The 27,851-nt window shown below is 37.0% G+C and overlaps 2 protein-coding genes across 2 annotated transcripts; both read left to right on the forward strand.

Annotated features, from left to right (window-relative positions):
• Positions 1–899: 899 nt before the first annotated feature.
• psmg3 (proteasome (prosome, macropain) assembly chaperone 3) lies at positions 900–2,114 on the forward strand. The gene is made up of 3 exons (XM_065260541.1): positions 900–1,049; positions 1,390–1,618; positions 1,713–2,114. Exons 2-3 carry the CDS (start codon positions 1,403–1,405, stop codon positions 1,863–1,865), a joined length of 369 nt encoding a protein of 122 aa, XP_065116613.1. The 5' UTR covers positions 900–1,049; positions 1,390–1,402; the 3' UTR covers positions 1,866–2,114.
• A 611-nt stretch (positions 2,115–2,725) lies between these two features.
• On the forward strand, positions 2,726–26,806 carry tmem184a (transmembrane protein 184a). The gene is made up of 9 exons (XM_065260529.2): positions 2,726–3,172; positions 5,515–5,763; positions 10,426–10,591; positions 12,777–12,867; positions 14,484–14,559; positions 16,081–16,172; positions 16,286–16,455; positions 17,248–17,445; positions 25,076–26,806. The coding sequence occupies exons 2-9, from the start codon at positions 5,515–5,517 to the stop codon at positions 25,309–25,311; spliced, it is 1,278 nt and encodes a 425-aa protein (XP_065116601.1). The 5' UTR covers positions 2,726–3,172; the 3' UTR covers positions 25,312–26,806.
• Positions 26,807–27,851: the final 1,045 nt, after the last annotated feature.

Raw genomic sequence — 27,851 nt, forward strand, 5'->3', positions numbered from 1 at the left:
TCTGTGTTCATCAAAACAAAGAAATTTATACAGGTTTGTAACAACATGAGAGTGAAAAAATGATGACAGAAGTTTTATTTTTGGGTGAACTATCCCTTTAAACACTAAAGTTTAAAGTTAATAAAATAACTTTCAATTTTAAAATTATCTCTCCAAATGCAGTCACATGCAAAGCATGCAGATAACTAGAAATCCACTGCCTAGTTAGTTATGTTTACCAATGTTGTTTCAAAAAAAATAAAAAAAATAAGTTAACTTTCTATTGAAGTGTATTAAACATGATAAAATTAGGTTCAATTAACCCTATAATGTGTTCATGTAGAATTACTCAAAATGTTATTATTATATTTAAAACAAAGAATTAGCAGATTTCATTCCAAACATCTATATAAAAATATATACGTATGTATAAAAAATTATATTAAATATAGTTTATTCATCAATTAAATCTACTAAGGCTCATAATATTTTTTACAGTCCAGACACAACACACTCACACTGAGCAGCCTCTCTTCTTTGTGATTCAATTATGAAAACATCTTTAGCCTGTATGCCTCTTATATAAATTCAAAATACACACTGTAAGAGCATCAGGGTTATATAACACTGATGTGATCTTGTATATTGAATGACTTATGGATAGAGAACATTATGAACATGATGCACCTTAACAAACAACGTGCTGCGCAGACCGATCAGCGTATAACATCAAACTAACGTGAGAGTGAGTCAAACGCTGTGCGTTTAAATCGTTCTCGCGGTACTTTGATGTCATGTTATTTCAGAGACTCAGGAAATGTCAGAATTACAGAAAAATACATGGAAAAGTGTTGTTCTATTCAAACGTTGTAATTTAATGTTCTTAAGAAGCTTCAAAGTAAACGTAAAACTTTACTAAAAAATAAAATAAACAGACTTGAAACATTAGTTTATTCGCAGCTCACTCTCTGTCTTGTGCGCATATGCAGCATCATTTTCCGGCTTTGCCTAGGGGATGTTAAACGGGATCTGGTTCGGCCTCTTAATAAAATAACTCCTTTAATCCATTGGTAAGTAGTTGTCTATTTACCCTTACCTTTTATATGCGCTTATACATTCTATAACTCTGTCTGTGCTGCGTGTGTATCTAGCATTTCTCCGCTTGGGCCTTTAAAGCATCGGTGTTCCTTTATCTCTTGGCCGCTTTTCAGAAGCCAGACGTCAGGGACCGCATGCGGACGCTACTGCTCCGTGCTTAGCATTAGCACACAGAGCTAATGTGTTTAAAACAGCCTAGGACAGCTAAATGCTAGACATGCTTCCCTATCTTCTTTCGATATACTTTTTTTAAGTTGGCTTAATGTTTTGCACTACAACAGCAATGTCTAACTTAGTTTTAATTGTTTACAGGTTAAAATAAACAATGGCTCCTCAACCTCTCATCAGATCAAGACAAGCAGAAAAAACAATAAATGGAAATTCAACTCAAGTTGTCTGCACAGGGTTCAGCAACTACATATTCATCGTCCTGACACAGTATGGAAAAATCGGTACACTCGTGTCTGTAACACCTGACACGAGGTCTGGTGACATCAGCGTGCCAATGTTCACGTCCAGAGTACTCCTGGGAAAGGATGAGGTAATTCATTACAAGCAGCGGATGGGCTTTTGTTGGATTACCAATATGTGAAATTAACTTATTTTAACCTATGCCTGTTTGTGTTTTCTTGCAGCCTTTTACACACGTCTACGCAAAAAATGTGGTAACATTCGTCTCGCAGGAATCAGGAAACCGGCCGGTTATGTTGGGCCTTTCACTTAAAGACAACAGTGCTGAAACTATGAAAACTATTAAAGATATGATCAAAAGCTGTCAAGTGTGGTAAACAGGATTTCTGTGGAGGTTGCGCACAGTGCACACTATTTTTAGACGAGCACGAGTGACAAATATGTGCAATTGATTGTTCTTGTGTCTATTACCTGAATACTTGTTGACAATGTGCTACGATTTATTGCACACTAAATGCTTATGGAGTTTGCAAGCATATTGTGAGGACACTCCTTTGCCTGTCTTTGTGGTGTGCATTTGAACTGTCATATTTATCTGATTAAAGTTTTATTTTCTTACCTCTTAAGTTTGGTCTGGTTAAACTGCACACACCGGCCTCACATACAACGGTTATCTTTTCTGACATCACGTGTGCTTTCTCCTGTTAGCATGCGTGACCCTGCCTGTGAAAACCCAGCTAAAGTTTTATTTTTTTCTATTTTCTACATAAAATCATCCTACATAATGTAACACAGAAAATTTTGTGAAAATATAATCTGATATAAAGCCATGTCTCAATTAAAATCATAATGACATTAATAACAATCGAACTTTGGTGCTTGTTATCTAATAATTAGATTTTGGACTTTAGACTGGTTTTTACAGGCAGGGTCACAATCTGTTGTGTTCCTGGAAGGTATACTGTAAACCATTTTCAATTTTGACTGCGATTAAAAAGTACTATTTTGACAATGCTATAGCATAACAGTTTGATTATTATATATTTTTTAATTGCTTATGTTTCAACATAAACCAATCGTTCCATCTGTCATTTCATGGTTTTAAATATATTTATTTATTGTAAAATGTGGAGAAATATAAAATGTAGTAAGTGACCCTAACAGCCAAACAAAGTGTACTGCATTCAGTACCTTTCTTCGACAGGTGCTTTTTTATTATTTTCGCGTCACGTGACAAAAACTGTCTAAAGGTCACATGACCTGGGTGTGCTAAAGTGAGACGTACGTACACCTGTTTATTTTGAAACGAAAAAACGAATTTGTTGAAGCAGAGTTAAGTTAAGTGTTTGTTTTTTTTAAATAATTGTGAATTTAGTTTTCTCTTGGGATTTATTAGTTAGTTTTCAGGCGGTTTACAGCGGATTAACCTGACCAGACGTTGATCAGACCTGTCGATCAAAACTAGGAAGTGAGAGAGACTCATCGGTGTAGTCGCGCGGCCGTCTCTACCAATGGCTACATGACTTATATAGATCTTTCTTTACGAGTGATATTTGCTGTATATTTATATGTTATGTATTAGAGCGGTGTTAAGAATTAATTGCTATTTTTGATCAAGTCATTTGAGTTATACTGCATTTGACCGCCGGAGGACCGAACTCACAGGTGTTGACACAGTATCACGGTAAGTCAAGTCTTATCAATGTATCTCGCTTTCTGTTAAAGCAGCATATACTTTAGCTGCTCATCGGTTGAGGGGATTAATCTAAATAACCTACTTGATGAGCAAAATATCAACTACATTATCAAAGCGGTTTTAAAAGTTTAAAGGAAATATTTATTTACGCTAATATGTTAGTGTCCGTGTCACAGGTTTTATTAACCCTTACAAAACATTTACCATGTTTTTTTTTACTGTGCATGAACGGACAATTACAATAAGGCAAAACATAATTTAAAGTATAATGACATTCTCAACGAACAAAGCACAGCATTAAAAAAATAGTCAATAAAACACATATAAAAATTTTTATACATAAAATAAATAAGTTAAAATAAAACATTTTAAAAGTTTAAAGTGCTTCAACAGGTTAAATTACCTTATTGCACTTTTCAGTTTTACTCTACTTAAATGTACAGTAAAATCAATATTCTTTTTGAAAAACAGAAAACATTGGCTTTATATTCATATATTTACATTTATGGATTTAAAATGTTCCCATTATCAACAAATTATTCAATAGAAATTTAATTTGTTTATCTTCCATTACTGTGCCAAAAATATATAATTTTCAGAGAACTAAGATATTCATACATACCAGACCAAAAAGCATTACTACAGTCAAAAAACAAATGTACTGTTGTTTCAATCTCAGAATCACAGAAAGTACAATTATTGTGATCAATATTAAATCTATATCTTAACAATTCTAGAGGGTAAATATTGAAGATTCCAAAGTGTGCTTCCTTGGCTTTAGGAGGTATCGGAAAAGAAAGATACTCAGTCCTATTTTGAATAGGAAATTTCTCTTGAGTTAACATTTATTTAATAAAATACTCCTAATAAAATCCTGCTGATTTATTTTTTAAGGAGGGTAGATAAGCAACTACATTTAAATTACGCAATTCAGTAGGGATGCACCGATATCGGGTATCGGCCTCGATACCACATTTTCTAAAGTACTCGTTAAAAGTCCCCCGATACCAGGGATCGATACAACGGTCTGAGAAATGTCTATGTTTGAGCAGCGTGTAAGGGGTTAATGCCTCGTGTTGTCCAAAGAGGCAGAGTTTATAACAAACTGGAAAACTAGTCCCTTGTTTTTTTGTTAAATTATATGACTAAAGCTGTTACCTGTAAATTTAAATCATGTTTTTTATTAAGTACTCGGTATCGGTATCGTTAAGTACTGAAATGCAAGTACTCGTACTCGTATTCCAAAAAAGTGGTATCGGTGCATCCCTACAATTCAGGGCTCTATGCAAAAAAAAATTATACTGGCCCAGTCGGGCAAGTGGTTCAAGTTTTCATTTGCCCTGCCAAAATTTTCACAGGCCCCAATAAAAAAATGTCAGTGTCTGTCACATATTAAAAAAAATCCTTCAAAAGTCAAATATAATTGTATACATATACAACAGACATGCTCCAACGAAAAAAGGCTCCCAACTTTTCTTCTTTACCTGTAAACTGACAGCAAACTGTGCAAAATATTGCATCGTTTCTTTCGTCATGTTTCACCCAAGTAAATGTCTGCTTCCAAGATGTTAAATTATATATATTGATGAAAATATATTTTAGTGACTGAGGGTGAAGCACTGACCCAATCGGGCAAGTGACAATAATTTTTACTGGCCCAAACGTCTCTCACGCTTGCCCTGGGCCACCGGGCAGTCCTTTATGTTGAGCCCTGCAATTAATTTCTGACTAACTTAACAAGTGCATTAGGAATACTGTTAAATACCATATTATACTTCTTGCGCTCACATTTAAATGTATAGTTTTCAAAAAAAACTGTGATTCATAAACTGGCCTTCTTTATTTAGCTGGTGAACAACAGACCATATTGCTTTTCATATAGTGACTTATTTCTAAATATACGTATTGTTCAAAATTGGTGAGGGGAAAAATGTAAACATTTACCATGGTATCAAAAATGCAGTTTTTAATCTCATAATGTAGTAATGTATATATTTTGGTCAATTTGTTTTTATTTATTTAGTTTTGCAGTGATGACCATACCAAGTTATAGATTTATTTAGGTAGCAATGCTGATTGTAACCGAAACTTTAGTTTGTTGTTGGTTTAGCATGGTTATCTGTTGTGGTTGACCTAATTACATACAGATACATACATAGCCTAAAGGTTTCCCTCTTGTCCTCTGATATTAACCTTATAATATGGAATAATAATAAGCGACACAATTACTTATGATCCTAAAAAATCCAAATCCTAAAAAATCCCAAATTAGAAATTTCTTTAAATTAAATATAGTATTTTAAGATGTTACTTTTGTTTATCCTCCACAGATGAATGACTCAACGGAGGCTATCGGCTCTCTTCCGGTGGATTTTAATAAAAACTTGAACGATTCAGTCTCTCGGTTGTCATACTCAATGCTGGCGACTAACTTAACCGACATGTCTAACCTGACGGTCATCAGAACAGGTAACAGGACTGAAGTCGTGCCGGACGACCAGATGTTCCTCAACACCCCCACCGCTCAAGCTTTATCGGGAATCTTCGTATGGTCGGCACTGATCATCACATGTCATCAGGTAGGATAATTTAGCAGTTATTGTCGCAAACATATTTGTCTGTTTTACAAATGGTAAAATTTTCAGGTCGCATAGCTACAATAGAAAAGTACAGTATGTGTGAACTGCTGCTTTTCAACCAGTGCAAACAGAAACATGTGCAAGCCTGTATAAGCTTAAATAAAACAAAATCTCAGCATTAAACAGAGTGGCATTGTGAGATGGGAAAAGCTTGAGGCATTAATAGCTTTGGTTTATTCAGTACACGCAAAGAAAAGCAAATCAGACAGGCGGGGGAATTACAAGCTGTCTCCACCCTCATACCTGTCCATAGGTTTATTATTAAATGCAGATCATGTTATCTGAGTAAATATCAATGCCATATAGTCATGAAAAGCCAGCAGAGGTACTGTATCTAACACTCCACTCCCTGTCTTGTTATCATTGATCAGAGATCAATAAATACCTGCCCTGTTTGCATTAAGCAGCCATGCTTGTTTTCCGTGGCTCTAAATGATCAATTATCCTTTCAGAGAGCTGTTACTTGTCCTTGACTAACCTAAAGTAACCACAGTAATGACTGGTGTTGATAAGAGCACAGTGTACACACAGGATATGGATTTGGTGGTCGCTGATGCTTTGAGCTGGATACACGCAACTCTTCCGTCATGTGCCCTTTAGCTTTTGCTCTATCAACCGAAAGTTCTTTCCAGGTGGCAGTAATGTGTATGTTATGTCAATTAAATAGGTCTAGATAAAATAACCTCAGATTTGGCTTTGCACAATCCTTGGCCGTATTTGGTTGTGCTTTAAAAGTTTAGGCGTAAGGAAGTCTCAAGGCAGTGCAGTATGTTCACACATTTGAAGTGTGAAGAACAGCTTTAGAAGCTACAGCCAACATTTGTACGCCCAACCCTTGTTTATACAGGAAGTTATTTTGTGGCTGATGAAAGAGCATCGTTCACTAACCTTTACACCAGCTGTTCCTGTAAAAGAGATATGGGCAGTGTTTCCAGGTGTTCAATATACAGTTAAGGTGCTGAGGTTTGATCATCTTAACGTGCTGATGGATTATGAAGTGCTTAAATTTGTCCAGGGAATTTATTTCATTTATTATAACCGAATATCCATTACTGTTAACAAGCTGTGTTGCCTACGGCACTATGCATTGCTTTTTACTTATTATAAGGTGAAAATGAAATCAGTTTGTGGTGGTGTTTGAGAGTTTTGTTGTGTAAAAAGTAATCGTCAGGTAAAGTGCCGGGCCGGCGCAGTATGAATGTACTCATCTTGTATATCGAATTACCAATTATATTGGCCAGCATTGTTCAGTTTCAGGCAAGGCTGAAATCTAATTTCCGCACCCACGTTTTGAATCATTTTCATCGCAGCCTATATGACCCATGAAGAAATTTTAATATAAGGATGTGTTTCTCATGCATTTGTTATGTAATTGAACTACTGGGATTTTAGTGATAGGGAGCAGGGGTCAGAAGCGATATTTCTTTCGGCTCTTTGACTTTGATTCGATTGCGCCCAAAAGTGTTTTGCGTGGCGTACCAAAGCCAGTACAATCTGAAGCTTTTGAAGCAGCCAAAGAATGCTGGAACGGTGTACGCCGACTGAAAATAATTCACTGTGTAGTGGTTTTCCTCTTTGAGCCATAATCAAGTCAAAACTGTGCTTTGTGTCCCTTAGCATAACAGCAATACGACTCATCCACCGCCACCTCTTCTGTGGTTTTGCAAAATGTAGCCTGCAGAGGATTGGTGAAGGGTTGTGTGGAGCAACATATGTAAATCCTGAAGAGATTAAAGAAGCCCTCAGGATTGTTTTAGTATTTCAGTGGCTTTCTCGGCTGTGCTACAGAAGATTCTCCCAGTGGAGTTTTTCATTCGTTTCGCATACTAAATGCAGAAATTGAGATTGGGTTTCTTAAACACACTGTTTTGAAGTTACCGATTTGCCTGGAAAACTTTCCCATCAGTACCAGGGCCTATCAAAGGAGTCTTTGAAGACCAGCTATTAGAACATAACTACCTCCTGGGCCTGCCCTTTCTTAAAATGAAGTGAATTGTTATACATTGCATTGACAAGGTGCCAGTGGCTGGTTTTTACGAGCGTTCACTTTGGAGCTACACCTTTTGATTCACCAGCCCTTCGTTTTGGGACCCTCAAAGCACCAACAACAGTTTCTCTCTGTAATGAGCTTTGACTTGGTCTCTTCGGGAGCCAGCGGACAGTCAATGGCAAAGCCATTACTCCAAGCTCAGATCCATCTCACTGTTACCTCCGCATATAGAGTCTGGGACATCATGAACTTATTTCCCCTGCAGGCTGGGTGAAATAGAGGACATCAGTTCAGAGACCAACTCCCTTTGTTTTTTCAAGAGCCCACAAATATATCACGCTTCCACCTGTGAACTGAAATAATCTGATTTCAAATGACCGATTGTCCAAAAGTCACAGACTATTGAGCCTCACTCACTGTTAATGGGCAGTTTAAAGAGACTGAGGTTACGAGGGGGCACCCCATAGTGAATTTAAAAGTGAATTGAAAACTGGTTAGTTCTGACTATGAATTTGAAATCTGTTTGGATTAGCTGTTTTTAAAGATGTTGTAAATAAGATATATCGTACACCATTGAATGCAATAATGTGCTTGGCAAAAAAACAGCATATGGTTCTTAAAGGTGCAATGTGTACATGTTAGGAGGATCTATTGACAGAAATGCAATATAATACACTTAACTATGTTTTCAGTGGTGTAGACCTTACGCAATGAACCAATATGTTTTTATTACCCTAGAATAAGCCATTTTTATCTGCATACACTACGTGTCCCCTTACATGGAAGTCGGCATTTTTCATTGCCATTAGAGCTGCAACAACTAATTGATAAAATCGATAAAAATGGTTAAGGGATTTGTTCAACTTCATTATCGATTAGTTGGTCTGTGACGTCACGTGCTCACGCTCCACCATCGGCTAACATGCACACGTCAGGTGCTGTTTCTTTATACAGCACCAGCTGCCTGCTCAAAGTTAGTCACGTTTTATTCATACAATGCAAGCTGTGACTGCCTTCTCTCCGCCTATTTATCTAATCTGAGGTACTGAACACAATGTCTTGCGTCTTTTCTGACTCCTCTGGCACAAACACACGGTGTACAGCACTATTTTTAGCCTTTCATTGATAAAACTAAAGCGGCTGATTTCCGCATAGTTTCATTTTGCAAGCATGTGAAAGTTGCGCGATCTTATTTCATCAATTGCGCTGAAATATCAGAGAAAGCTCTAACATATACATGTACAACACACTGTGCAGCATGTTTATTTACAACAAAAGCAGCGGACTCTGACATAATATTAATTAGCTTCCATATAAACTCGTCATTACTTCCGCTCGCGTTTAAAAGACAACAGAGAGACTCATCCACAGTCTGCACAGACCCCTCAAAGTATTCAGGACAGAAGTGGTCAAAAGTGGACAAAAGATTCAGATTTAAATACCAGGTGTAAACGTGATGTGTTGCTCTCGTCCACTTGTGGTCCGATCAAACGAAAACACATCTTAATACCAATTGTAAACAGCTCCAAAAAAGTCAGGTGCTGTTTCTTAATACAACACAAGCTCACTTTTACCTCATACAACGCGAGCTGCACGTTTATTCAAGTGATCTTCTGACCAGCTTGGTTAAAAGCACGGAAGCATAAACGCAAACGAACGCAGTTACTACTTAAAAGCTGCACAGACTTTTTTATTTAAGGCTTAAAATCTCTAAATCAAAAATATTATATTAGTAAAACTCTGTAGTAGTGTGTGGCTTTTGCAGTTTTTAAAGTACACTTCTACAAGTGAATGCCCTAACTTAGTGCCTTATTTAGCTATAATATGTGAAAACATCTCATTAAGTAAGTATTAATATTTTATCCGATTAGTCGATTAATCTGAAAAATAATCACCTGATTAATCGATTATGAAAATAATCGTTAGTTGCAGCCCTAAATGTTGTGTTTCTACGAACTGAACTTCTACGAACTTCTTCGTCACTATATTGTCTCAGACGATGCTGTGGTGGCTACCGTAGGTTCTCTATGTGTTTCGAAAGAAAGGTGAGCGGTATAATTTGCAACCTCACTGCGAGATGCACATCTACACAGTGCACCTTTAAAGTATGTTGCTTGCTGGAAAAATTTTAAAATCTGTTTCTGTTCTAGTTATAAATACTTATAAATGCTTTTTCAGTGATCCAAAATGCCAACATGATAATTTGTATTATTACCTCTGCAATTTTTTCCTGGTTTTTATTGCCACTGTTATTAGATAAGGTAAAACAGATGAAGTGTGACATTTAAGTTAATTGTAGTATGTGTAATAGTTAATATCCGTTCATATTAGTGTACTTAACTTGCTTTGTAATTGTGGTACATCCATAAATTATTATCCAACTTTATGGTACTGCAACCCACCGGTTCCTCTCATCAAACTCATTTCGTATGTAAACACCTGCTATCATACATAATTATATACAATGTACACACATACCCAATGATATATAATTTTCCCTTGCATTGTTTTGCCCCAGTTGAATGAGCAAAAAGACTCGTCAGAATTTATTTTATTTCCAAAATGCCAAAAAGGTGTTTTTCGCCTGTCTTAACCAAATCTTTCTCTTTCAGATCTACTCACACCTAAGGTCTTACACGGTACCCAACGAGCAGCGCTACATCATCCGCATACTCTTCATCGTCCCCATCTACGCCTTTGATTCCTGGCTCAGTCTCCTGTTCATCAGTAATGACCAGTATTACGTCTACTTCGACTCTGTTCGGGACTGCTATGAAGGTAGGGTGAATGGTTGCCGGCCTGCTATACACATTAAACCATCTGCTTTCCCTGCTAGCCGTAATATTACTCTGCCCCAATATCATGCTGGTGGGATGACGTGAGCTGTTCAGAAGTCTGGCCTGCAGTGAGGGAGGAGAGACCTGTTTTATAGATGTTGGGTGGCAGGTTTCAAAGAAGGAAACAGATACAGGATCATTGTAACCCAACAAACCTGTTGTTGTAGTTAACTATTTTGATGAAAGAAGGCGGGGGAAATGTCTCTGTTATTATTTTTACTGTAAGGCCTATCCCATTATTCTTAGATTATGAGACTTGATGTTTAACTTTTGTTATTTATGCTATTGTAATGTATATCCATATCATTGTTTTACCTAAAATTATATCTTATATTAGCTGGTAAATGAGTCAATGGTGAAGTAAAAATGCACATGGTTATACTGTATATTGTAGTTACTTTTAATAAATTGGTTGAGAAAGAGCAGAGAAACATATTTATATTGTAATTTCTTATGGCACAAGCTGGTCTTCAGCTGTAAACACTCGAAGACAGTGAGATCTAACCTTCATTACGTTTTTTTTTTTACAGATGCTAGGACACATTTCTCAATACCTAGGTCACTTTTGCAAAACTATTCACACATTTCTCCTAACCAACTTTTAGCTTGGCAAACCAGTTCATTTCACATTCAAAATGCACTACAACTACCAAAACACTATTCAGGGCTCAAATCAACTCATTCTTCAAAAACACTAGCAAAGGTTGACAGCAGACAACCACACTTTGTCACCCACAAAGCAATGACCCAAAAAACACTAACAACATGTTGCATTACACAATGTTTCCTCTGTTTATAATTCACTGCAATATATGTTACTGGAATGAATCAGACATGATGCCGAATTCATTAATATTTTATATATATATATTTTTTTTTTTGCACTGCGTGATTCCAAAATACAAGAATCTGTATACACACCATCCACTGATACAGATACAATAGTAATGCTATTCTACTCGGCTGTGGGCAGCTGTGGCTGGTCCAATTGTTTTTATAGCATTTTTAAGATTTAAAATATATTTCATTAAAATATTACTGTAGAAATGTAGCAAATTGTTGTCTTATTCAGTTTTGCATTATGCTTTTGTTTTGAAGTTTAACAGTTTTGAAAACAGTATGTAAGCATGTGCAAATTGGCCTGTATGTATAAAGAGTTTTGGCAATTGTTGTGTCTAGTGAGAAAAGAATTCATGACATTTGAGAGATTAAGTCTTGCATTTTGTGCCAAAGCAATGATAATTGATCCTCAGTTTAGCCCACATAGACTTCTGTTGTGCTCACTGTGTGAAGAGTTTTGCAAAAGTGACCTAAGTATTGAGAAATGTGTCCTAGCGTCTGTAAAAAACTGTAAGATGTCTTAAAATGAGACTTTCTTGCTTGTTCGTCTTTAACTTTTGCAGCAGTGCATGCAAATAAATATAAAAGCAGGTTTTGCAAATAAACTTACATTTTGTAAATTTAGTAAAATAAATAAATAAATTGTATTAATAGCTGGGAAGAGCCAGAAAATCATGTTATGATTTATTAGTAATAACGAGTCATTTTTTTTTTGCAAGTCTTGAGTCAAAACGGACCAGTCGAGTTGCAAGTCATCAACTATAAGCTTTAAGTCTTTAGTCATTAGTGCTCTTTGCCCAAATTAGTGTATCAGTATTAATAATCATAATTAATAAATATATGTAATATATGTATTAATATATGTCAACATCCCAGGTAATAACTATATTGTAATAAGAACATATAGGAGAATTTGCCCTTTAAATAGTGATGTATAGGTCAGTGTTGGCACCCATTGCTAACAATGTAGTTTATGTTTACATTTTTTACACAAAGACTTTTGATGACTGAAAAATTGGCATTGACTGTGAGATGTTTTTGTGAATCATTCATGTAAACACTGTAGGTTCATAGTAGTTGGCACAGTTCATACAGTAAATGTAAACAGAAGCTACACATCAAAATGTCAGCATTGGGGCTTACAGTGTAAATGTACCAAAAATAGATCCTGTCAATATTGACCCATTGTTGCAAAAATGCTTTGTTTGAACCTGTAACTGAATGCAGCAGTAAGTTCAGCTGTCATACATGCTTGACTCATGTTGACTTTTCTTTTGTGTTAATAGCATTTGTGATCTACAACTTCCTCAGTCTGTCCTTTGAGTACCTCGGTGGAGAGAGCGCCATTATGTCGGAAATAAGAGGGAAGCCCATTCAGTGAGTGTCTTTGCATCTATTTTTGCATAAATACAGGTCACATCTCCTATAGCTTCTGTAAGTGTATGAGGACCACCCATCTTTCTTTGTTCTCTTCATTGTCTAATTGTTATGACAACAATATTAAAATAGAGTACTATGCACATAAATGTACATTGGACATACATATTTTAGATGTCTCAGTGGTGTCAAAACATTGACAAAAATTAACCCTTATTTTGACACCCCTACCATATTTTTAGCTTTTACTTCTAGTTAAAGAAGACAAGAAATAGATGGGTGAATTGGGAACTGTTATAAGCCAAATTTGAAAATGTGTCAATGTATTGAAAATACACTCATTTATCATGAATTCTGTGTAATTAAACCTAAAAAATAAGGCTACTACTAACCAACAGCACTACTTTGTATAACTTAAAATGTTTTGTTTAATTAAAATGTTAAATTGTAGAATTTTTTTTGTCATAAATTTTCTTTGGGGGGGCCGCGAAGGAATGCACCGTACAAAAGGGGGGCCGCATGCGGCAAAAGTTTGAGAACCACTGTTCTAGGGGTCCCCAGAAATTTTTCGATAAAAAAGGGAAAATAAAAAAAATGATTTTGTATTTATCCTTCATTTCTTGCTACATAAATATTTCCTTTGTATCTTTCTAGTATGTTTTCCTAGTATGTTTTCCTTATTATATAGCAATTTACATAAATTTTTTATGTAAATTGCTATGTGTGCATATACATACATGTATAAAAAATGGGTTCATCATATTTGGGGGTCCTTGGCATCATCAAATTCGAAAACCTGTGTTAGGAAATAAGTTTAAAGGAACACCCCACCGCTATTCATTATTTTACTATGTTCTTACCTCAACTTAGACTAATTAATACATACCTATCTTTTTTTTAATGTGTGCAATTAATCTTTGTACAGCGCGTTGTGAATGTGTTAGCATTTAGCCTAGCCCCATTTATTCCTTAGGATCCAAACAGGAATGAATATAGAAGCCACCAAACACTTCCATGTTTTCCCTATTTAAAGACTCTTACATGAGTAGTTACATGAGTAAGTATGGTGGCACAAAATAAAACGTGGGGATTTTTTTAAGCGGATAAAAATTGAGAACTATGTTGTATGGCGGAAGAGCACTTAGTTTGCAGCACTTCGACCTCGGCGTGCAGTAACATCATCATTCCTGACTACTTCCCCTCTCGCTCAAACTTTCATAAATATTACTACACCCGAGGTCGAAATGCTGCAAACTAAGTGCTCTTCTGCCATACAATATAGTTCTCATTTTTTATCCGCTTAAAAAATCACCACATTTTGTTTTGTGCTACCATACTTACTCATGTAACTACTCGTGTAACAGTCTTTAAATAGGGAAAACATGGAAGTGTTTGGTGGCTTCTAAATTCATCCCTGTTTGGATCCTAAGCAATGAATAGGGCTAGGCTAAATGCTAACACATTCACGAAGGCTGTACAAAGATTAAGTGCACGCATTGAAAATAGATAGGTATGTATTAATTTGTCTAAGTTGAGGTAAGAACATAGTAAAATATTGAAAAACTGTGGGGTTTTTCTTTAAGATCAGCCTTTGAAGTCCTCCTTTTCTTTTCCAGGTCCAGTTGTCTATATGGCACTTGCTGCCTGGGAGGAATGAGTTACTCTATTGGGTTCCTAAGGTTTTGCAAGCAGGTTTGTTCCTTTTATTTATCTCTAAAATCCATAACAGCTTCTTTATGTCTTGTATCTGCTTTGATCTGAAGTGGTATTAGGACAAGCAGTTTTATGAAAATAGCACCTACAATATACATGGCAATAGGAGCGGGTATAAATTGACATGACTCCTGTCTCCTGGACCTGACCTACCTTTTCTACCTGAACTGTTGCGAAGCGTTATCATTGTAACTTGTGCTTTCCTGAGAAGCTTCAGCGGGTAAAGCAGGATTAAAAACAGTTGGAAGCAGGTGCAATTGGTTCGATAATAAACGTAAAAATAGCTGTTGCCGCCAGCCCTACGCTGTCTGCACGGCAGCTGAGAAACCCATTCGCACTTTGAGAATAATACTGATGGAAATTGGATTTGAGAGCCCAATCCTATAAAGGCTGAAAAGAATGTGAACCTTTTTTTTTTTAATATAGAAAGTTGAATTTCAGAACTCACGATTCTGTCCGATCGGATGTGTGTGGGGGATTTTCAAAGCATCATCTTGATATATTTTAGACTGTAGCGAGACAAACGTTTGATTTTTTTTTTTTTGATGAGTTTTCAGACAAACGCCTTTGATGTTGAAACTTGAATTCCACATTGAAGGTTTAAGCAGCTGATTCTTGCATTGAATGAAGTTGGGGAAAAGTTTCTTCTGCGCCATTCTCAATGAGTGGTTTTGTCAGTCATTTCAAACATTGTGTTGATTATATAAGAAATAAGAACTTCCTGTCACAAATAAGTATGCAGCATTACCATTTCAATAAAAATAATGAGGACAAGACCTCTTTCACCCAAACAATATTAGAGGCCTTATGTTAAAGGTGCAGTGTGCAAATATTTGGAGGATCTATTTACAGAAATGCAATATAATGCATAACCATATTTCCAGTGGTGTAAAAAGACCTTACATAATAAAAAGTATTGTTTTTACTACCTTAGAACAGGGGTAGGCATTCCTGGTCCTGTAGGGCCATTGTCCTGCAAAGTTTAGCTCCAACCCTAATCAAACACACCTGAATGTCATTTCCATATCATGCTGAAGCCTTTAATTGGGATTTTCAAGGGTGTTTGATTAGGGTTAGAGCTAAACTTTGCAGGACAGTGGCCCTCCAGGACCAGGAATGCCCACCACTGCCTTAGAATGAGCCATTTTTATCTATATACATTGCAGGTCCCCTTACATGGAAGTCGCCATTTTGCGCCGCCATGTTTCTACATTAGCACTAAACAGACAAACTACGTTGCCTCAGATGATGACATCTCTGTTGTGGCAGCTATCGTAGCTTCTCTGTGTGTTTCGAAAGCCGTTGGTTGCAATTCGCAATCATACCACTAGATGCTGCTTAAATTTACACACAGCACCTTTAAAAAAGCAGAAGTCATTCTTTATTTGCAGTGGGAAATCACATGATTTTGTCCTGTGTTGTCTGTGGTGGGACATGAAGACTGGCTTGTATTTTTTTATGTGCCACACATTTGCTATAATTACTAATGTCATCATACAGGCCACCCTTCAGTTTTGTGTGGTGAAACCCATGATGGCTGTCATCACCATCCTCCTCCAGGCCTTCGGCAAATATCACGATGGAGATTTTAAGTGAGCGTCCCTTTCATTCATTATATTTCATCCCATATCGACAAAGTAGCATCCCTTTAAGCTTGACTTATGAATGAGTATTGACTTGACTATTGATGTTTGTTTTTGTATAGTGTAAACGGAGGTTACCTCTACATCACCATCATCTACAACTTCTCTGTCAGTTTGGCTCTTTACGCCCTTTTCCTTTTCTACTTTGCAACGAGTGACCTCTTGAGACCGTATGAACCTGTGCTTAAGTTCCTCACCATCAAATCCGTCATCTTCCTCTCATTCTGGCAAGGTGAGTCAAGTAGCAGACCAAAAATATATGTATCAGTGTCATCGTGCACAGCTTACACCTGTAAGAGATTTGTAGTTTAAAGGAATATTCAATTTTCTTAAAAGAAAAATCCAGATAATTTACTCACCACCATGTCATCCAAAATGTTGATGTCTTTCTTTGTTCAGTCCAGAAGAAATTTATGTTTTTTGAGGAAAACATTGCAGGATTTTTCTAATTTTAATGGACTTTAATAGAGCCCAACATTTAATATTTAAAGCAACACTATGTAGTTTCCATGTAAAAATGACTTACAGCTCCCCCATGTGGTTGAAAAGCGCAACAGTGCCTGGTATCAGACACTCTTCTGCAGGCAGGGGGAGGGGCGAGGCTGTGTTTCCTACCCTCCACCGCCACTTTCAGAGTGTGCTTGTAGCAGCTAGGAGGCTGCTCAGATTGCAGCAACAGTAAAATTTGTCCAGTTAAAAGTTGTTCTTTCACTGAAATAATTTTAGAGACATTATTTAAATGTAAAAAAACTACATAGTGTTGCTTTAACTCAACACTTAACGTTTTTTTTCAACGGAGTTTCAAAGGACTATAAACGATTCCAAACGAGGCATAAGGGTCTTATCTAGCAAAACGATTGTCATTTTAATTGTCCTAGAGCATTAAAACTGGTTTTACTACATAACAACATTGACAAATCTGAGGCGGAGCTATCTGTTTGATACCAATGGTAGACGGGGAAGTGTTAATGAAACCTTTTCAAAAATACTTGAATGCAAATATTTTGTATGTCTGTTTTCTCAGGTATGGTATTGGCTATTCTCGAGCGATGTGGAGTGATCCCAGAAGCTCTGGTCATAGATGGACACGAGGTGGCTGCTGGTACAGTGGCGGCCGGCTGGCAGAACTTCATCATCTGCATTGAAATGTTCTTTGCCGCCATCGCCCTCCGCTACGCTTTTACCTCCAATGTGTACCAGGAGAAGAAGAGTCAAGCACCAGGTTAGGAATCTTAAAAATCTCCCATACAACAAAACTTTTTTCACACAGTGGGCCTTTATGAGGCAACCGAAAGTTGTCTTTCTCCAGAGAGTTATGACTCAGAGCTCTGCATAAAAGCTTAACAACTCAGACCGGTGGCAGGTCAAATGATGCAATTTCATTTGAAACAAACAAACTGGTATTTCTTTTACAGTTAAACTTTCTGTGTGCTGAATTGAGTCTATCACAAAGTTATCATATGGCTTTAGAAGTTTTAAAATGTCACCCAGGTTACTTTCATTGTCCCATAGCCCATGGCTACTGATGCTTCCGTTACAAGAACTGTGTAAACATTCGGCTTTTTGTCCTTGTAGCTTACAATATGAAACAATACACAAAATAGTAGGCGGTTTACTGTGTGTACTGTCCAGTAAACTGTATTCTGAACATAACCTGCGGGCTACGAACACACCTCCACATTTATTATTCATATCACACTGTTGTCTCTGTGTTTAAGTTGGTGAAGATCAGTTCTTTACCATTACCACTAATTGATGTCACTGTAAGGGTAGGGACACCAAAACGACGCCAACTTAATTCAGACTGTGAGGTCGGCTCACATTGCCCCCATGCTGGCTGCGCCTAGGTCTAAAGTTGCCTGACACAACAAATAGATCGCACCAAAGAAGCACATCCTGTATGAGAGGAGATAACTTTCAATACCAGCAGGTGGCAGTAGTCGGAATTTATAACTTAAAGGTGCAATGTGTAACTTTTTGAAGGATCTCTTGGCAGAAATGCAATATGATATACATAACTATATTATCAGAGCTGTATAAAGAACTTACATAATGAACTGTATTGTTTTTATTACCTTTGAATGAGCCGTGGCTGGCTGCAGTACAAGTCATAAACCCCGCCCTCTCCATTCAAATGAATGGGACTCTGCTCTAAATAAAATAAAAAACTACACTTTCAATAAAAGTTTCCGAAAGATGGTTTTGGTCCTTTTAAGTAGTTGTTATCACGCTGATATATGTTCAAGTGTTCATTGTTGTGGTAAGTTTCATTTTAGCTTGTAGGTTGATGCTACAGAAACGGGGCGTGTCGTTATGATTGGCGTGATTGCATTGGTCAAGCAAGCGTTTTGGCGGAAGTTTGATACCGCGGCTCCGCCTCTGGCTCCACGGACGATTCCTTCTGAGCATGCGTCGGCTCCAAACTGACGTTTTTACGTAACATGGCGGCGACCGTGGTCTGACATTTTTGGCTTCAATCCATTACAATGGTGGGAGGCGACGTCGCGTCGTCCATCTTTTTTTACAGTCTATGATATATATATATACCGTGCATGTCCTTATATGGAAGTCACCCCACGTTTCTGTAGTAGCCCTAAACGGACAAACTGCTCTACAGAGTGCATTTCTTCCCTGCGTTGTCTCAAATGGCGACATGTTTGTCCTGTGGTTGCTACCGTAGTTTCTCATTGCGTTTCGAAATTTAGGTTGGTTGCAATTTGCAAACTCACCGCTAGATGCTGCTAAAACACATTACACCTTGAATATCTTGAAATACAATGATACAAAACATAAACAAAGCAGCACTCCTCAGCAGTTTCACACAAATCTCGCTCACCACAGATGGATTCGTAATATGCTGAACAGCCAATCAGAATGATTCAACTCTCAGTGCCACTGCCGATTCGACCTGATGAATCTGTCTTAAAAAGGCGATGGTGACTTGCTTAAAGGGATAGTTCGGCCAAAAATGATATTAAACCCATGATTTACTCACCACGAAGCCGTCCGAGATGCAGATGTCCATAATTTTTCAGACAGACACATTTTCAGTTATTTTAGAAAATATCTTTCAGCTGCTAAACAGTAAAGTTACGGGGTCCACGTCCTTCAAGTCCAAAAATTGTGCATCTATCCTTCACAAAATAAATGCAAAAGGATTCACAATGATAAACAAAGGCCTTCTGAGGGTAATCCGTGCCATTTTGTTGTAGAAATATCCACATTTAAAACTTTATAAACGAAAATAACTCGCTTCCGGTAATGCCGTCATCTTAGTCGCGTCCGCTTTCAAGATTAGGGGTATGCAGTTAACGGAGGGTTCTGTGCTGCTACTCTGTGCCCCCACCCTCCGTATTTGTCATACGTCACCAGTGGTTAAATTGGCTTTTGTAGGGAGGGGGAGCCCTTATTTACCGTAAATGGTCATCATTCAAAATCGCGCCGTGAAATTACTTAATGTATTTTACACCAAAGGGGCTCTTTTTCCAGTATTAATGTGTAAGGTATAGGTTGAGTAGTTATTCAAACAAAGATAAATACTTTACAATTCACTTACAAGTTTGCTTTAAAGCTACGCCAGAGGTTGACCCAAACTTTAAAACCTGAACTTTTAAGGGGTGGCTTCCCAGACAGGAATTAGCTTAAACCAGGACTAGGCCTTAGTGTAATTAGGAAATAAAACTAGTTTTAACAAACATGCCTTACTAAAAACATTACTTGTGTGCATCTGTAGGCACCACAAAGGGCGCTGATGTATTTTAAGATATGTCAGTACAAGTTGTTTTGAGTTTGGACAGCTCTTACATTTATTTTAGTCTAGGAGTAGTCTAATCCCTGTCCGTGAAACCGCCCCCAAATTATGCAAATCTATGAGTCTGACACCCTAAAGGCCTATGCATTTGTTGCACATGTCATTATGCACAATTGATCAAACTTTGAAGGAAGTTATAAGACTCAACCTCCTTTACTAATTCTAAGCATAAGATAACCCAAAAGATTAAATTAACAAGAAAAACGACATACTGAATCAGCATCAATATGTCTTATTAATTAGCCATAGAGATTCCCTAAGCTGGTCAGCAGTTATTAAAACAATCACTATAGTTAGGTTGTAATTGATTTGTATAATCAAAATACATTATTTTATTAAACTATACAAGTTCAGTGTTATCTATTTAACAGGCTATTGTAATGAGATGAGTGACATGGCTGTATACTTTAATAATTTGTTTCTAGATTTCTATTAAGTTTTCTCGACGTGTGCACCACTCTTACCTCTCTATCTCTCATCTCTACAATGTCTAATGTCATGATCCTGTGCAAATGCGCATTCTTGAGGATCTGGGTGAGACGCGGCCTGCGTACCAGTGATGCGTTTTCAACTAACCCGCCTGCAACTGTCTGCTTATAATAAACACAAAGAAATTAAGAAATAATGATTAATAACAATTTATTATCTTTATTAATTAACATTACCATTTCAGAGTGAAACAAAATAAGGTTGAGTTTCATACCTTATAACGTTACTGATATTACAGTGGCCAGTCTTAACAGTGTATGATATTCAGCTCGTCTTGATTTAATTATTTTATTTCGCAGAATGGAAAAAAACATAAATCTGAATGAATGGGACTCAAGACCTTACGGCAGATCACATTGGCCAAAACACGAAAAGAACCTTGGTTTCAAAAGATACTGCGAGCAAACACAGACATTTATCCGGACAGGATTACATTTATCAAAGGACCTCTGAGTTTGGCGAAAAACTTTAGGTAAATTGCTCTGGAATTTTTACAGAGGTTGCAGAGAAAAACACAGACATGGCCGATTCGGACGGGATTAAAAACACAGCGGACCTCTGAGAAGCATGATCCAAAATTACAAAGGTTTAAATGGCATTTTTATTTCAAACGACCCGACCCGATCGCGACCCGAATGTCATAAAAAATATTTGGCCCCAGGCAGCCCAATTTAAACCATGTTGCTGAAGGAGACGGAGCTGAGCTCCGGCAGGGTGTGTTGTGGACCCGAGGAGGCAGAGCTGCGCTCCGGTGAGCTCCGGCCCAATTTAACCACTGTACGTCACTAAGAAAAGTGCGTACACTACGCTAATACTCTCTCCTAAATACAGAGGAGACTAAGGCGGTGTTATCGGAAGCAAGTTTTTTTTTTTCGTTTATAAAGTTTTAAATGTAGATATTTCTACAAAAAAACGGCGCGGATTACCCTCAGACTATAGGCGTAGCAACGTATAGTTCACTGTGACTTATATATGTTATTTCGTCTTAATGACGCATTTTTGAACGATGCGGCTTATACTCCGGTGCATCTTATAGTCCAGAAAGTACGGTACTACTTGACATTTATATGTAAATGTGTGAGGGAATTGTAATTGGCCTTCAAAAAGTTCTTTGCCCACCTGCTGGCATTCGAAGGCACTTTTGTCTTAAAGCTGTGCTCAAAAGGGTGAAGCCACTACTGGCTTCATAACCTTTAATTATTGATAAAAGGTCAGGAGTGTGTGGTCAGTTGAAGCAGAGCAGTCCTCTGGGACAGCCTCGACCGGGGTACACAACGTCCCTGAAACCTCTGCAGTCACAGCATTATGAGCCAGTTACAATATAATTCAATCTAAAAGTAGATTTTTTGGGGGGCTGCTTGCAATCCCGATTTGCCCGAAACAACACTGTAGTCATCATTAGCTATATGCTATTTCATTCCTAATTCAAATAATTGTGTAAAACAAAAAAGTCTGTTAAAAGCAATGACGTTAGCCTAACATTTTTTTTAACAAACAAATCACTCCCAAATCAGATATTAGCAGCTTAAGTGATTACTTAAACCGGTAGGCTATTTAAATTAAAGACGAACGAAAAATAAATGAAGTTCAACTGTAATAAATAAAGACACGGTAGCATAGTATCAATATCATGTTTATTTACTGACCATCAGGCCATCTGATATGTTGGTGACATTTTTTTTTTCAGTAAAACAATGAAGAAGATATTTAGCAAAAGTCCCAGTGATCTGTCATTTAACTAATCGCCACTATGAGAGTTCAAAAGCAAGTATATCCAATACAATAGTAATCCCCATGACTCCTGGTGACAAATTGATGTCTTGTGAAGCAAATCGATCTGTTTTTGCAAGAAATTTAACGTTATTGACAACATTATTAAAGTTAATTCAGAACCTCTGCCGAGCCTCTCTAGCCAAACATGAGCCTGATCTTCTTGTGGTGTTTGGTGGCTGTTGCAAACCAGTCTCTCAGCGCCATACCATACCACCACCTATAGAGCAGTCCACCACCTCTGCATTAATGCCAGTAATGTTGAAAACATAATATTCAAATCTCTAAATTGAAAATCGAATGCCAACCCACCGAATGAATAATCATTCATAAATTTTTTGGCCAGCCCTTATTGTTAAGATTATAGCTTTGCTACTTTTTTGCTACTTGTATGGTATTTAGGACCAGCTCCAAAGACAACATCAGGGACAATATGCTGATTCAAAATGTTTACCCTTGACCTATTTAGGGCTGTCATGATTATGAAATTTTGCTGATGGTTAATTGTCTAATAAATTGTCTGAATAATTTACTGGTTTATGGTATTTGCGATTATGACGATTAATTGTCTGTTTTTTTTTTATTTTTATTTTTTTTTTTTTTTGGTTGTCTATTCATGAAATAATTTTCACACCTTGTGATTATTTAAATGATTTTTTTTGCAAAGTTTACCTGGCAGTTACTATAATACACATTAAACCTATTTAAAAATAATTATTTAATGAATATATCTTTCAAAAAGATAATAAAATACAATTAAGTGTCTGAAAAATAACTGAAAATAAAAATGCAATCAATATAAACTGACTATACCAGAACAGGGCATATTAGTACTGGACCACATGTAATGGCTGCAAAAAGATCCTTAAAGGGATAGTTCACCCAAAAATGAAAATGCTGTCATCATTTACTCATTTTCATGTAGTTACAAACCCACATAAATTTCTTTGTTCTGATAAACATGAAGGAAGATATTTTGAGAAATGTTTGTAACCTAACCGTCTGTGGACCCCATTTACTTCCATAGTAGGAAAAAAGAATACTATGGAAGTAAATGGGGTCCACGAATGTTTTGGTTACAAACATTTCTCAAAATATTTTCCTTTGGGTTCATCAGAACAAAGACATTTATAAAAGTTTGTAACTACATGAGAGTGAGTAAATGATGACAGCATTTTCATTTTTGGGTGAACTATCCCTTTAAGAATAGCATCCTTCGCTTCCCTAAATTTGGAATTGCTGTTTTGGAAATATATGTTTTTTACCTTTTATTTTAGTTACATACTGCTTATCAAAGTTTTGTGGCATTTCTTTAAATGCTGTTTTTTGCACTGTATTGAATGGCTTTGCAATGTATCATGTTACACCGTCATTTAAGGAGCGTTGTCTGATACGGTCTCGTTTATACAGGCGCTGGAGCTCCCCCTTGTGTTTTTTAGAAAGATGTGCAATCATTGCGGTGATCTGAAATCATCGCGATGAGGTCAAACAATTGCGATGAGGCGATTATTTAATCATTGTGACAGCCCTAGCTACAGGGCCAAGCCCCATAACACTTACCTGCTTACTATTGTTTGAGGGCCACAATTGAGGCTTAAAGGGATAGAAAATTCTGTCATAATTTACTTGCCCTCAGTTGATACAGAACTGTATTAATTTCTTTGTTCTGCTGAACACACATTATGATATTTAAAAGTTAATAACCAAACAGATCTGGGGCACCATTCACTTACACAGTGTATTTTTTGTACTGTGGAAGTCAATGGTGCTTGGTTACAAACATTCTTCAAAATATCTTCGTATTAAGCAGAACAAAGAAATTGAAACCAGTTTGGAACAACTGAAGGGTAAGTAAATAATTTTTCCTTGATCTATCCCTTTAACAGAGCACTCCCACAGTTCTCAAGCCAGGCAAACACCTACAAGCACAGTTCAGCTTCTTTAGCAGGAGGTTGGAAACGTGGGTGCCTCTTGTGGCGGTCTGCCATCACCTCTGCCCCAGTTCTCATCCATCAACCACAGGATAGATGCAGTTTGCTGGAACTCATATTGCAGTGTATCAGTCTATACTCTGTAACCTCATTTAATACATCCACAGCTGAGAAAAACTTGGGAGCTCATGGGAACACAATTTTTTTCTTGCGCACGCTGAAATCCTTGTTTAGATAAATTAAGCTGAGGAGTGGTTTGGTGACAGTGGTGCAGAAGCGGATTGCTGGTATTATTGTCATTCCTGTTTCTATCCGCAAATGGTGACATGCTTACAAAAGTAAGCATAATACATAAATTGACCTTCATATTGACTCTTCCTTCTGTGAAACACACAAGAAGATATTTTATGTCTCTGTGGTTTTGTGTTTATACAATCATGGTCAATGTTGTTTGGTTACCAACATTCTTCAAAACATCTTAAAAAAAAGTCATACAGGTTTGAAGATGAGAAAGTCATATCTTAAATATGATATGGCTTGTGTTGTTTATTGTTTATTAAGGCAAATGTTCCCATGAAGTCAGGTAACGTGCATCATCTTTCTGTTGAATTGGTCTTTCCGTTCATTGGTGGGTAGGTGACCTCATTCTATACTGATGTTGTGGGTTTATAAGTGAGACTGTGTGAAACGATGTTGTTTCCTTTGTTAAGTGTTTAAGTTACATCTCCTAAAACCAATTTCATCTTAAGTTTCACATTCCTCTGGTATCTATTCGCATTTATACGTTTCAGATATCATTGAAGGTATGCCATTTGATATTTGAAGCTTCATCTATTGTTTTGTGTTTGCAGAAAATGTAGCACCCATGCACAGCATCTCCAGTGGCCTGAAGGAAACCATGAACCCTGGAGACATGGTTCAAGATGCAATCCACAACTTCTCACCGGCCTACCAACAGTACACCCAGCAGTCCACACAGGAGGTAGTGCAGCCAAACACAAATGGCAAGGCGGGAGTCAGCACCACCAAAACGTCAAAAAAGAAATCTGACAAAGTGATGCTGATCGACACAGATGATGAGTTCTAGTTCGCATTATTTAATCCAAACCATTGATTGTAACTTTAACAAAGACACTAATATTGTTTATCTGATGATTCTTATAAAAAGCTCATACGCTTTCCTGATGGGTTAATGTTCGTCTGTATGATCCGGATATAGCTTCCCCTCTCATTCCAAACTAATCTTATGATGCACGTCTGATAAGCACAAAGCATCAGGAGTCGCTCAGACGGCATAACGATTTTGAAAGCTGCTGTCTGTTTGAAGTATTTGCTCAGCAGCCCTTTGCTGGGTCTCACACCGAATCAAACTGAATTTCACTGGCTTTGGAACTCACACTTCAAACTGTTGTCGGGAGCTCGGGAATCCTTTGTAGGAGTCGTGTCACGCGGACAAAGTGGGGACCTGACCGACTTCGAACTGATTGATTTGGAGATTCGTTAATTTTCACACCAGGCCTTTAAAGTGTGTTGGATCTGAAGTAACCAATGCGAGACTCGCATGTATTTAAATTGCAAATCATTCGTATTGAGCCATTGTTCAGTTGGTTTAACTTATAGGTTATTAATTGTACAGGTTTACCGGGGAATATTTAAATGTTAAATTTTGTTACAATTAAAGGGTAATTTACAGATAATCACATCACATGCAATATGTTTGTGGTACAATGGTCTTTTCACCAAGTTTAAAGGTGCAGTGTGGGCTTTCTAGTGGTGAGATGCGAATTGCAACCAACCTCAATTTCGAAACGCATAGAGAAGCTACAATAGTTGCCACAAAACAAACATGCCTTCTGAGACAAAGCAGGGCAGAAATTCGCTCTGTAAAACAGTTTATCATTTAGTGCTACTGTAAAAACATTACATTAAAGGAGTAGTCCACTTTAAAGATGGGGTCTATTGACTTTTCATAGTAGGAAAAAAAAATACTATGGTAAGTCAATGGGCCCCATCTTTAAAGTGGACTACTCCTTTAACTTCTATGTAATGAAACTGCAGTGTATGCAGATAAAAATGGCTAATTTAAAGTTAATTGAAAACAATACAGTTCATTATGTGCAGTCATTACACACCACTAATAATATATTTATGTATTTATATTGAATATTTGTCAAGAGATCCTTCTAAAAGTCCCACACTGCACCTTTAATGATTGTCAAAATGATGTATTTAGTCAAGTATCATTGAAATGGTTATGTATTTACTTCTTTTTACAAAGCGTACGTACTGTTCAGTGCTTTCAAATAATGTCTTTGAAACCTTCTGAAATTAAAAATAAGCCGACCTCTGGATTATGGGTATGTATGGATACAGAATTGTTTATATTCTTTCGATGTCTGTAAAGATTTGGACTTATGTAATGCAGCAACCCACCCTATCAGACTAATGAAGGAGCCATGTATAACCTCTTCTTTGTTTAGAGGTGACATTATGTGACTGCTCAGGCTAACAAGTATGAGTTGTGCCAATGACTGCTGCCTTACAAGTGTGGAAGAAGGATTGTAATAAAGTCTAGTACTGTATGTATGATGTCTTGAACTGTCACTTGTTAAACATGACCATGTCTGTGAAATCCAGGCTAAAGTCTCATCATCTAAATATGGCATCTGGAGCATAAAAGTTTGATTTTAGTCATTTATTTTATGTAGAAACAGAAAAATGATTTTAGCTGTGTTTTCACAGGCAGGATCACATATAACACATAGATTGGCCAATAATCGGTATTGGTTGATAAAAGCAATTTTTCACACTATCGGACGATAGTTATTCTGTTAATCAAAAAAAAGGAACATGCAATGAATTTTCACTAGTTTAATGTTCAGTATATAAAATGAATAACATAAAGAAAACGGTTTATGGTTTAAAAAAGTTAAACGCACGGATTTGAAAAGCTCTGTGTTTCTGATTGGCCAGCTGATCTGTACGTTGTGATTGGTCTGAATACCTCTGACATCAGCCGTAAACGTGACGCTCCTTACCGTGTTTAAAAGATTAGCACACAATGTAATGCTGACAGGAGTTCATTTACAGGCTAGGTTCGAAGCGGGAGGATTTATGATAATGTCAGTCTTGTCTACATCACCAGTCCCAGGAAGTAAACTTTTGCTTTCAATCCGTGTGTTTGTTGTAGTCCAAGAAAAGAGATTTATGTTGGAAACGATAACTCGCGTCATCGTTACTTTGGGCTTTGTACCTTTTGCATATCATTAAAGGATTAGTTTATTTTCAAAAAAAATAATCCAGATAATTTACTCACCACCATGTTATCCAAAATGTTGATGTCTTTCTTTGTTCAGTCGAGAAGAAATTATGTTTTTTAGGGAAAACATTTCAGGATTTTTCTCATTTTAATGGACCCCAACACTTATTAGTTTTAATGCAGTTTAAAATTGCAGTTTCAAAGGACTCTAAACGATCCCAAACGAGGCATAAGGGTCTTATCTAGCGAAACGATTGTCATTTTTGGCAAGAAAAATAAAAAATGCACTTTTAAACCACAACTTCTCATCTTCCTCCGATCCTGTGATGCGCCAGTGCGACCTCACGTAAAACGTCATCATGTCAAGA

This window comes from Paramisgurnus dabryanus, chromosome 3 (assembly GCF_030506205.2).
Source record: "Paramisgurnus dabryanus chromosome 3, PD_genome_1.1, whole genome shotgun sequence".
In the NCBI taxonomy this organism is placed as follows: Eukaryota; Metazoa; Chordata; class Actinopteri; order Cypriniformes; family Cobitidae; genus Paramisgurnus; species Paramisgurnus dabryanus.